General features: G+C 37.5%; 1 protein-coding gene across 1 annotated transcript in view; it reads left to right on the top strand.

Moving 5' to 3' along the window:
• Positions 1–588: 588 nt before the first annotated feature.
• The window catches only part of FDX1 (ferredoxin 1), a 30626-nt gene continuing 17944 nt past the window's right edge, over positions 589–13270 (top strand). The window contains exon 1 of the mRNA XM_074304313.1: positions 589–1821. Within this exon, the coding sequence (XP_074160414.1) occupies positions 1625–1821 (197 nt within the window). The 5' untranslated portion in view covers positions 589–1624. The remainder of the gene's footprint in view (positions 1822–13270) is intronic.

Here is a 13270-nt window from a genome sequence, read left to right as displayed (position 1 = left end):
CCTACCAAATTATATTTATAGGTTTGGTTCCTGGAAGTTGACTATCCTAGTTTTAAGGTATTCTGGGGGTCCATATTGCTAAAACTGTAGCTAAAGAGCCACCACTGATGTACTTATCTCTAATTTCAAAGCAAAATCATTTGATGAAATAGTATACTAAGAATTATAACAAAGAATTCCCCTCAGAGACCTCGGACGTATTTTCACAACGTCGCACAGCACCAATGGTAAGTTATTTTTCGATTTAGCATCTGATCTTATCAAAGAGCTTTCATTGCAGACACTGAATGACATTTTGTTGAATCTTGAATTAATACATGCATTTTCCCTTTCGTCAGCAAAATAATGTAGGATTTTGTATGGAATTTTGTTTGGTGCTTCCCAGCCTCACTAATTTCATTGGCTTTTTATATCCTAAAACCATGTGATCATAACTCTTTCTCATCAGAAATTTCTGAAATATTTACATTAGCGATCCAATTCTTTCCCCAGATTTGTTTTGCTTCGGTCTGGCAGAAAATGAGGTGGGAGGGTAGTAAGAGGAATTTTAGTATGTGGAAGCAATTTTTTCCCCTTTAGATATGCGTCTTTTTTTTTTTTTTTTTTTTTTTTTTTTTTTTGTTACAATGAAAAGAATGCCGATCTTGGAGTAAGGGAATTCAAATTCCAGCACTGCAAACTTTTTCTGTTTGATGTTGGCCAAGTCTTTAACCTCCATAAGTTTCAATTTCCTCATCTGTAAAATGTAAGAGCTGAGCAGATGGTTTCTAAGGACCCTTTATCTTCGATCTTAAGCCATTTTTGACTCTCTAGCGGTTCAATTTCATCACCCCTCCAGGATGAGAGGGCTGGAATTGATGACTTCTAAGGTTACTTACAGCTTTAAATCCTGTGAACTTTATAATGAATTAAAAAAAAAGAAAAAGGAGGCAGTATCAAGGAATTAGTTTCAGTGTTCTGTTCAAACAGTGTTAACCTTTTTTAAATCAAAAAGCAGCATAAAATGGAGATTTAGTTTCATGTGTTCCACAAAGAAAATGCTCTTTTGTGTGCATGGGTTTAAATTTAGAATAAAATAAAATAACACTAACACAAAGCCTTGGATTGCCTAAGAGAAAAGAAATTTTGTAAAGTTATCAGGCAGCACTGGAAATACCAACGACCGTCCGGGTTATCAATACGTGAAAGAAGACGTAAGGAACAAAGATAACCGTCACTCGCCGCTCAGCAAAAGAAAATAAGGCAAACTCTAAAACCACGCTGGGCGGGTTTGGCCAAGAGGGGAAACCTTGACCAGTTCAGCACAGAGGAACACAACCCAGGGTCGCGGGAACGAACACTTAGGCACTGGCAAAAAGCCCTTTACGTCACCGTTGCCCAATAGCTCAAGGGCAGGGGGCGGGCGTTACGGGCGTCTTACTCCAGTAACGCACGCACCTTCCGCAAGTCGGCGCGAACTGGCGGCGCTGGGTCCTAGCGGCGCCGGATAGGAAGCGTACGCCTGCTCGGGAATCGGCGGAGCTTCGGCGGCCCTGCGCCCTTGGCTCAGCCGCACCCCGGGAGCCAGGCAGCGGGAGGACGGAGCAGAGACTGAGCCCGCTCGGCAGTTCGTTACTCCGGCAGCATGGCGGCTCCGGGCTCCACCAAGCTCCTGCTGGCCGCGGCGGCGGCGTTTGCGGCTGCATCCCGACGTGGTTTCCTTCTGGCCGGATCCCGAGCGGGAGCCGGGAGGCCGGCTTGGCACGGGTCCCCGAACCAGGGGAGCGGCGCCTGCTCGGGGGCGAGCCGGCGCTTCAGCTTGTCGGCCCCGAGCCGGCGCAGGTAAGCGCCCCGTCGCCGCCTGGGGGGGAGGGAAGCTCCCGGAGCCCGGCAGGCCCGGCTCCGCTTCTGCGTGATCCGTGGTGAGCGCCAAGGCTCCTCTGCGAGGCATCCTCTGCTTCCCACCTCACCCACCTCTCTGCTTCTTAGCCCGGTGTGCGCGGGCGGGGGCGGGGAGAGCCGCAGCCCGAGGTCCCAGAGTTACTGCTGCTTAGTCCCCCCGCACCCGCTTCCCACAGACACGTTACGTTACCTTCCTTCTTCCTCTTTTATTCTCCGGGACGTAGTTATGCCCTGGGACTTTTTTACTTTTAATTCTCCAGACTGGTCACTCTTCCCTCTCCCTGTCAGTCATTTCCTTTGAAAACTTTGTTTACTTTTTAACCTAACTTTTCTTCATTCTACCTTCAGGACCTGAGCAGATTCACTTGACACTCCCCCTTAAATACTAGCAGAGAGCAATCGTGCTCTCTCCCTCCCACTCGGATTATTTCCTCCAGATTTCCATTTCACCACTGGCAGATACCTTCATTTAGTCCCCCTTTTTCCGAAGCTGGAGAAATTGATCTGTTCCCAGAGTTACAAAGTAGCGAGTGGGCTAGAACGTTAGCTTCTAGGACGCTGAATCTCGTTTCTTTCACTTCCCTAAAGTAACTACTTGGCAGTGGGATGGCGCTGCGGCCGAGTGTTGGAAGTCTCTCAGACAAACCTGAGTTTAAATCCTTCTCAGACACTTACCAGCAGCATCACCCCGGACAAGTCACTTTAATCTCTCCGCTTCATTCCCTCCTTTGTAAGTGAGGTTAATAAATATCATTTGTTTCACAGGGTTGTTGTGAGGATCAGATGAGAATGCATGTAAAGTAATCTGCAAAATTTAAAGTACTATTTAAACGCTAGGTATCTCCGACGTGTGTACATAGAAGGGTATCTTATACTATCGCTTCCCTTGCTCCGTATGCCATTCTTTCTTGAACGCAATCCAAGATTTAGTCATTTTGGTGGTGGTGGTGTGTACTGGAGGAGAGTTAGGGTTTTTGTTTGTTTGTTTGTTTTAACCTGTCATATTGTCCTATTGATTTGCCCTGTGCTGGCAGCCTGCAGGTTCCCTCCACCCTAATCTTTCCCACACTCCCATTCCCTGGCTATCAGAACTTTATATAATTATGCCTTGCTAAGTATGTAAAAGTTTCTAACATGCCGTTTAGAAGTAAGAAACATTTTAAATGTTTTAGAGAAGTTGTCTTTAAAACAACAGTGCAGCGAACGATTTTGTAATGTAATCACATTTATGAACACTCTTCCCCGAACGTTTCTGTGAAGTAAGGTTTACTTGTATGAGGCTAGGTCACTAGTAACAGAAGTAGGGGAAGGTATTAGTATGTTAAGTATCATTGATTCCTTCAGTTTTATCCACAGATCCATGAGTTCCTTTCACAGATAAGAAGCTTTTGTCTGTTTATGGATTTGATTGAGGACAGACAGGTTAAGTAACACTAGGAACTGCTCACGCACACAACTAGTGTCAGAGGCAAGTTTTGAATGAAGGCTGATATTCCTGTCTTAAAGTGCAGCACTCTATCATGGCACCGCATTGCCTCTCCCAGCTTATTTTCATGTTTATAAAGCACTTGCTATATTAAACTGGAATTTTCTCACAGCAACTCTGTAAATTAAATAGTACAGGTTGTGTTACTCTCATTTTATAGATGATCAAATATAAGGCCTATTGGTGACTGTAGTATTAGTTCACAAGGAATTAGATAGTTTTCGGTGGTGTTTTCATCAGGTTCTACCTGACAAACTAATCAAAATACTCATCAGTTAATCTCTGCACTCATTTCCTTGGATACTACTGAAAATACACAGCAGAATTATTTCTTACTTTCCTTTGTTATAGACTCCCTGAAGACCATCATTGTTTTAACAGAATTCCTTAAGATTAAGTTATTTAGATCCTTACTTATTTTACATTAATTGGATGAAATTTAGGATTTATCTTAGTCTTCAAAATATAAAAACTTGGCTCTGATCAGATCAAAGGGAATCTAGTTCAATGTATTCTTCACTGCAGAAATCTCCTCTGCTTCAGTAATAGATTGAATCTGTCATCTATTTGAACACTTCAGTGATTGGGAACCCAATTTGTTTCCCATTACTCTTTTCTCACACTCTTGCATTACAATCAAACTGAATTATTAACTGTCATTGCCAAGGTTCAGTCCACGGGCCATCTTATCTAGGAATTCTCTCTCTTGCCACTTCCAAAATTACTGATGATTTTTTTCCCTTCTCAAATTATTTTTCTTTTATCTGTATTTTATCCTTTTAGTAGAAAATAGTCCTTAATCTTCTCAAGTTCTTTTTCCTTTTTTTTTAATATTCCTAGTTAGATATTGAATTGGATTTGGAAACATTTACTGACTATTACTTAGTGTGAAATACTTCTGCAGATGGCTGATTTCATTAATTTTATATTATTATATACCTTCACTTTCAGAGAATTAAATTCTCTGATCTTATTCCTACTTTGTGGAGATGTACAGAATATTGAGAATGCATAGATGGATCTCTATGAATTTGTTGTACTCCAGTGGAATTTAGACCAAAGGGTGTAAGAAAAATCTGCAAAAAGTATTTCCCTAATTATTTGAAGCTCCCTAAGAAATTAGTTTGCAGCAGCTAGAAATCATATACTCACTTACCCCAGCAGCTTTATCAGTATGAATGCTGTTTGATCTACAGAGTGTATGAGATATAGTGGATGAGCACTTAATGATTTGAGATGATGGGTTGAATGGTTCATAAAAACTGTGTATTTTGAAGGATCAGGCTTATTTCCCAGTGCACAGAATCTGATCCTAATTGGAAAAGCAAAGAGCATATATTTGAAATAAAGATTCTTTCCCCCCACCCCCACCATCTAAGTTATTGGATCCTTGGGAATCTATCTGGACTTCTTACATCTCTTTGGACCTCCTTACTATTTTGTATCACTGTATCAAATGTTTTTTCGTAATCCACCAACAAAAAACATAGTGGAATCTTGAGTGTTCTCTACGTCTTTAATCCATTGTGAATTAGAATGTGTAGTTCATTATGAACTATTGCTTTTGAAAGCTGAAACCTGGTTTCCAGTATTTTCTTCAGAGAGATTTGTCCCAGAAACATAGGCCCAGGGTTTTAATGCTATTATGTTACCAGTGTTGCTTACAGTTTTGCTTAGTCCAGAAGGCAGAATTAGGAATCAATGGATAGAAATGTCAGAGAGTCAAATTTAAGATATTTAAGTTAGAATATCTTCCTAATAATCAGTTATGCAAAAGTGGAATGAGTTGCCTTAAAAGGTAAGAGTTCCTTAGGTGACATGGATGTCAATGGTTTCCATGTAGGTAGGAGAAAGATGCTGCCACAAGTTCAGGTATTTAACTCGGAGGGGTCAGTAGAACTCATGTAGATTCATGCCTCACTCAAGCACACACACAACTGGACCCCAGGATTGTGTTTGAGTGCCCTTTCCCAACCCCCTGCTCTCCAGATCTCTCTGATTTCAGACACTTTGAATCTTTCTTCTCCTTGAGCTTGGGAGACTTCTTCCTTCAATGCAGGGGATGTCTCCTTCCCTGGATCCTGGGACTACCAAACTGCTGCCACAGTGCCACTTGCCAGTAGAATTCTATCCTACAGATGTGTTAGGAGTTATCAGGGGTCACCTAGAGTTTGCTCTCCCCATACAATGTTTTTCTTTTCTTTCCCTCAGGATAGCTGGGAACTGGAAAGCATGGTGCCACTGGTTCCCATAACTGGCCCAACCTCCCAACTGGAAAACTGGACTATTGAATTCCCTGGCTACTCCCAAGACTGACAGTTTCAAGTGCAGATTCCTGGTGACCTCAACCTTGGCTGTGCCAAGGGCCCCTGTGCCAAGGGCAAGGGGAACAGGTCAGGTTGGGCCCTGTTTCCTGCTGTTATTCAGGTGGGAAGAAAGGAGAGAGGCCTAACTTGTGCTGGTAATTGTTCCCAGCGAACACAATGGCACATGGCAGTACCTCTTTTTTAAAAAATTTTTTTAAATTATTTAATATTTTCCCCCAGTTCCATTCAGAGAGAGAATCTCACTCACACACACACACACACACACACACACACACACACATTGAAAGAGAGAATGAATATGTTTTGATCTGTATTCAGATTTGATCAATTGCTTCTTTGGGTATAGACAGGAATTTTTTTCATAAGTCAGAGTAGTTGTGGATTGTACTACTGAGAATAAAAAAGTCATTTACAACTGGTCATTCCAGAACATTGCTATTACTTTGTATATATTTCCTTTTGTTCATGGAGGTCTTTCAAGGTTTTTTTTTTTTTTTCTTTTTTTTTTCCTGAGAGTATCCTGCTCAGCATTTCCCAGAGAACAATAAGCCATCAAAGAAACTTGTTTTGAATTTTTTTTTTTTTTACAATTACTATTGTTAATTGTACTTCCCCTCATTTATTCTCTCTCCTTTTAAACTTTCTCTCCTCAAAAATATTTTGCTAGTGACAGCTCTCTGGGTTTTTCCAATGACATATTCCACCATCTTTTCTTATTTTTTCATTTTTTGTTTTTGCTTTATTGTATTTTGATTTTTCATAAAGTCATTAGCTTCTATTTGCTCAATTCTATTTTTTAAGAAATTATTTTCCTCATTGAGCTTTTGTACCTCCTTTCCCAATTGACCAGTTTTGCTTTTTAAAGCATTCTTCTCTTCATTGGCTTTTTGTATTTCCTTTTGCATTTCAATTCTTTCCCTAATTTTTCCTTTATCTTTCTTACTTGATTTTCAAAGTCCCTTTTGAACTCTTCTTTAGCCTGAGCCCAATTCTTATTTTTCTTAAAGGCTTTGAATGTAGGAGCTTTGACTTGGTTATCATCTTCTTTGTGGGTGTTTTGATCTGCCTTGTCACCATAATAACTTTCAATGGTCAGAAATTTTGTTTTGTTTTGTTTTGTTTTGTTTTCTGCTCATTTTCCCAATCTATTGCTTTGCTTTTAACTCCTTGTTTCTTTCCATTTTTAACTCCACTTCTATTTCCAGAGTGGAGGGTCCATTCTTCCAAGCTTTAGGGGTTTTGTGCATCTGTTTTCAGAAATCCTTCTAAGAATCTGACCACAAGCACTCTTTTCTGCCCTGGAGCTTTTAGGTGTGTCCCTGCCCCACTTAGCTGTAAGATCTAGTGCTGGCCTGACTCTGCTGACTGAGGCTGCACTGCGACTGCCTATCAAACTGTCTCCACTGACCTTCTGAGTCCTCGCTAGTGTCCCTAGGCTGAGAAGTCCAGAAGCCTCCAGCACTGCTGCTGATTCAGAGATTCCACTTTCCTGATATTGTGGTCTGGGCTGGAACTGGGGCTGGAACCGGGTCTGCCTTGGGTTCTTTAGACTCTTAAAAAGTATCTTTAGACTCTTAAAAAGCATAAAGGGAAGGAAGGGAGGAAGGCAGGGAGGAAGGGAAGGGAAGAGAAAGGAAGGGAAAGGAAAGAAGGAAGAAATTGTCTTTGGCTTTTATGCAAAAATACATTTGGAAGTGGCTAAATTTCTTAGATGTAAGGAATTTCATATAGAGGATAGGTCAGTGCTTGACAATTATGATGAAAATATATCCAGTGATTTTATATAGTTATGGATAGATAAGTGAGAATAGGAATTGAAGAAATCTAACCAAATGGATAATATGATATTCTCTGAACTTCAACCTTCTTAAAAATATGTATAGACTTTTAAAACAGCCACAAAAATTACTTTTTATGTAAAGTTGAGATGTTAGCCTTTTGGAAAAATTTTTAAGCTTCTTCTTTTTTTTTTTTTTAAATCCACAATTGTTCCCTCCTAGAATTTGTGTTAAAGGAGAGCAAATCAATTATATTTTGTGAAATTAGAGTTCAAAGAGGAAAATTAGGTAGGATCCCATGATTAAAATGCAGTAGGGGAAGTTAGTCTATCCAGGCTAGGAGATGCTTAAGAATGATATTCTGAACAGTACAAAGGGACACAGGTTGGGTGAACAGGAACAATAGGATTTGTTTGAAAGAACTGCTGTGTATTCATAGGGAACTTACCAGCCAACTTAGATTTAAGTAAAGAAATATACCAAAGAGGGTGAAATGTAAATAACAACTCTGGATTGAGTCTGTTAGTGTGAGGAATGCTAAAGCTCAGAATCAGCTGATATTGTGGAAAGAAGCCAAGGACAATGTAATATTTGTCTTTTTGTGGGGAGGGGAAGCATGGAGAAGGAAAAGTATCTTTGCTTGGGGTGGATGAGACATTGACCAAATGGAGGAGGTGTTCAATTCTTAATTTACTTTTGTTTTCCTTGAGAAGGAATAAGACTTTGGAACTGACTTAAAAAATGACAGAACAAAAGAATTACTTGAATTGGTTCCAAAGATAAGGAAAAATAGACTTTAGTTACCCTTGATCAATTCCAGATAATAGTATTCTAATTTTTGAGTGAAGAGAATATGGACATGAGAGATGTTGTGAAGGGACCTCAGGGTTAACTATTTTAACCACATGTCTACTCCTCTTTTGATAGATGAAGAAACAGGCAGGCCTTGAGAAGTTAAGTAACTTTTCCAAGGTCATATAGTTGTCCATGTAGTTTAAAAAAAAAAAAAAAAAGACCTGATTTGATGCCGAACCATAGTAATATTTGAAAGATTTTGAAAATAGAATAGATACAATCAAATTGGAAAAAGGTAAATATCCCAATTTTCAAGAAAGATAACAGTTTTCAAACTGTAGGCTAATGAATTATTAATAGGAGCAGTCTCAGTTTATCTATAACTGAATTAAGAGAAAGTATCCCTAATTTTCTAAGAAGAAATATCTTCCATATGGTTATACTTACATTACTATTGTTTACTTTGATTAGTAATTCATGAACAATAACTGAAAACAATGCACTTATTTTTTATTGATACAGAATTATATCTTTTAAAAAAATACCATAGCATGTGAGTTGGATATTGCTTAGTGTTGAGAATTGTTCTTACTAATTGGAGAAACTGTTAGAATCTCTCCAAATAAACTTAACATATATTAACAAAATGTGTCTGACAGATTTTAGCTAAATGCAAAATGTAAATTATTTTTATCTTATACTCTGTTACCTTATCTCCATTTCTCCCTTTTACTGTCACTTTTTAGAAAAAAAAAAATCTGCACTACTAAATCCATTATTCTATTGAGACAGCAGAACTCTAGGTTATTAATGACCTCTATAACACTGAATCTGTTCTTTTTTTCTATTCCTTGTCTTCCTTGACCTCTAAGCATCTTTTGACTCTGCTTTATGTAGTCTTAATACTTTAATTTCCATGAGTCTGAATTCTCATGGCATCCCCCCTCTTCCTTCTGTCATTTTGACTCTTCTTCCTCCTCCTCCCACTCCCTTAAGTGTTCCTCAGGGTTTTGTCCTAAGTCCTCTTCTGTCATCCTTGGTGAACTCATCTATTTCTGTGGCTTAAATAATCACCTTTGTGAAGATAATGTTTGCCTACACAATTATCATCCCCCTCCCCATTCTCTAGAACTCTAGTACTATATTTCTAGTTGCCTGCTGAGCAAGTCCACTTGGATCCTACTGGCACTTCAAATTAAGGATTTCTTAAACTAGACTCATCTTCTCCCCCAACAATCCACCTCTCCCCCAACTTTATTTTTATTGCTAGTACTATCATCTTTCCAGTCAGTTGGGCTTGCAACCTTCTAATCATTAACTTTCTTCTTTATCCCCCTTCCATAAAGTTAACTTACCACTTACTTGTTTCCACAATGCTCTATATCTCATCATTCCTCTATAGATATGTGATAGTCTTCCTTATTTTTGTCCTCATCCCTTCTCAGCTAAGCCATCATAACAGCCTCTAGTCTTAGGATCATTGTCATAGACTTAGATCTGAAAGGAATTTTAGAGTTGATTGAGTCTAGCTCCTTTTTACATATGAGGATATGAGGGCTCTTGTTTCTATTCTCTCCTTATCATCTTTCATACCAGTAATGTCAAATTCTAATAGAACCTGGACATAAACATCCCAGTGAAATGCATATTTAATTTGTTTTAAAAATGTATTTAATTAATTATCTCTCTTTTTAAAAAACTTATTTCATTAAATATTTCCCAATTACATTTTAATCTGGTTCTGGTCACACTAGGAAGTGTGGGAATTGTTAAACTGGCTTAGCAGGAATCATCAATTTGGCTTTTGGACATAGTCCCAAGGCAGCCTATGTCAAGAAGGAGCAGACTAGAGAGTGAGCCTGGAGGAAAGTATGCAGAGTAATGATGATACAACAAATCCCACTTTTACAGATGGGTTAGGCAGTGTACAGGTGATGTCTCTGACACATTTAGTTGTATGATCATGGAAAATCATGTAACTTCTCAGTAACCTAGATGGTAATACTCTAAAACTATAAATTACAAATTAATAGTCTTCTTGAATTGGTTTTGAGGAGTTCCCCACACTGATAAAATCAGGTTTAGATCAAAAAGACAATTACAGAAAACAGAATAAGGTACTGCGGTTAAGAGTGACTTATCCAAAAATAAATATTAAATATTGGAGCTGAACCCTTGTCTTCTGAGGTAAATGCATAATTCCTCCCTTTCCCTATCCCAAAGATGAAGATTGTTTCTTCCTCCTCACATTTCTCTAGAACTTTCATTCTGCGTTTCCTAGCACCTCACTTATTAACAGTGGTATAAGTATTTGTGTATCTTCTTTTTTTTTTTTTTTCTGTACAAGATTTCTTAAGTTCCTTGAAAGCGTTCCCATATGTCTATAACATGGGAGTGCTTAATAAATGTGTGTTGAATTAAATTGATGACACATAGGATCTTCATTCATTTTTTTCCAACTTTGACAACATTCTGTGACTATATGTCAAAACTTCTTGGATATCATGGGTCACTATCCCAAATGGAGTTATGTAACTGAATGTGGGGCTCTTGAAAAATTTGACAACAGTAAAAGGTTTCTGAATGTAATGACCAAAACTTAATTCAAAATCAAATATGTAATGAATCTGAGATGTTTCTAGCAGTACTTGCTCATGTTGCATCACGATGCTTGCCTTGATACTGAACACACAAACATGTACACTTTGAAATGCTAATGAACTAATGCTGCCAGAAACACCTTGGCTCAGATTCAAAATGGGATTGTGTAAAAATTTCTTGGGCGAAAAGGGGAAGAAGGAATGGTAGAAAGAGTTTAAGAAGCCCTGAGATGTCACTTTTTTTTTAGGAGTCTTTGATAAAGAAACCATCTGTTGCCAGTTGTTGCCACCTATTGGCAATTGTGAAAATTGCACTAGTATTATTTTATATATTGCTTTTTGCATGTGTAGGATTAAAAATTAAGGTAATAGGAAATCATGGTAGAATAAAACCAAGATGTTTGGATAATTTATCCAGCCATCTAGGTGGAGGGAGATAGAGAACATCATGTAGTGAATCACTGTTAGCATTGGTATCTTGATATTGTGAATTCTTTGAATAAGACATTATTAGATTAATTATTTTGTTGTTTTTAATGTTTTTCAATGAACAAAAACCATTTCCTTCCTGATTCTCTCTCTTTTATCTAAAAAAATTATTGTAACATAATATATCTATATATTTGTAACGTATGTAAGTGTGTATATATACATATATGTAAATATATGTATATATACACACACAATCTGTTAATAAGCATTTATTAAGTGCCTACTATGTACCAGACATTGTGCTAAGTGCTTAGTCAAACAAAAAAAAAATTTCCACATTGACCATGTTTTAAAAAATATGTCTCATACTCAGAATCAATTATTTTTTCTCAGGAAATAAGTGGCATGCTTTTTTTTTTTTTTTCTTTTTAAATCAATATTTTTATTTAAACCAATATTTTATTTTATTTTGAGCTTTTTTTTCTTTTTAAAAATTTTTTTATTATTATAACTTTTTAATGACTACATATGCATGGGTAATTTTTTTTACAACATTATCCCTTGTACTCACTTCTATTCCTATTTTTCCCTTCCCTCCCTCCACCCCCTCCCCTAGATGGCTGGCAGTCTTATACATGTTAAATATGTTATAGTATATCCTAGATACAATATATATGTGCAGAACCGTACAATTCTCTTGTTGCCCAGAGAGAATTGGATTCAGAAGATAAAAATTACCTGGGAAGAAAAGCAAAAAGGCAAACAGTTTACACTCATTTCCCAGTGTTCCTTCTCTGGATGTAGCTTATTCCGTCCATCATTGATCAATTGGAACTGAATTGGATCTTATCTTTGTCGAAGATATCCACTTCCATCAGAATACATCCTCATACAGTATCATTGTTGAAGTATAGAATGATCTCCTGGTTCTGTTCACTTCACTCAGCATCAGTTCATGTGAGTCTCTCCAGGCCTTTCTGAAATCATCCTGTTGGTCATTTCTTACAGAACAATAATATTCTATAACATTCATATACCACAATTATTCAGACATTCTCCAATTGATGGACATCCCCTCAGTTTCCAGTTTCTGGGCACTACAAAAAGTGCTGCCACAAACATTCTGCACATACAGGATAAGTGACATACTTTATAAATGGTCCTTTAGAATTGTTGTACAGCTTAATACAAAATAACTAATCTGATGGTGTTTTGTCCAAAGAATTCATAGTATCAAGATACCAATGTTATCAGTGATTAACTACATGATGTTCTCTATCTATCTGGATGGCGGGATAAATTATCCAAACATCTTGATTTTGTTCTATCATAATTTCTTACTACTATAATTATTGTACTTTAATTATAATTCTGAAATATTTCAAAATTGTTTATTTATATGACATCATTTTATTTGTGACATGATGTATGAAATTTTTTTTGGTTCTTTCTCCATTCTGCATAACAGTCTTCCAGGATTTTCTAAAACTCCTTTTCATTATTCCTTGTAATACAATAATATTTCATTATGTTCGTGTCCCATAATTTACTTGGCTCTTCTCCAATTTATGTGTATATCATTAGTTACCATTTATTTCCTTCTGTAAAATAGAACTGCTATAAATATTTTTTGTATTTGTGTTTTTCCCCTTATTTCTTTGATCTCTTTGGGGTTAGGCCTAGTGTCCTCAGGTTAATCCTTAAACACATTTTCTAGCTCCTCTCCCATTTTAATAATAACAATGGTGGTTCAAACAGGATTATCCAGGGGCTCTGTGTGCTGCCAAATGGTACTGATGTCTTTCAGCACCAATATCCTAGTCTTGCATAGTATTTTAGAGAACTTCTAACAACAGGGATATTTGTTTTTCTCTTTTGAAATATCCATACTCTTTGATTCTTTTTCTTAATGACATGTAGAGAGCTCAGCACAGTGTAAGTTGGAATAAGTATAATTGAAAAGTATTATAT

This window comes from Sminthopsis crassicaudata, chromosome 3, assembly GCF_048593235.1.
Source record: "Sminthopsis crassicaudata isolate SCR6 chromosome 3, ASM4859323v1, whole genome shotgun sequence".
Taxonomy (NCBI): domain Eukaryota; kingdom Metazoa; phylum Chordata; class Mammalia; order Dasyuromorphia; family Dasyuridae; genus Sminthopsis; species Sminthopsis crassicaudata.
This window is presented reverse-complemented; position numbering and strand designations above follow the sequence as displayed.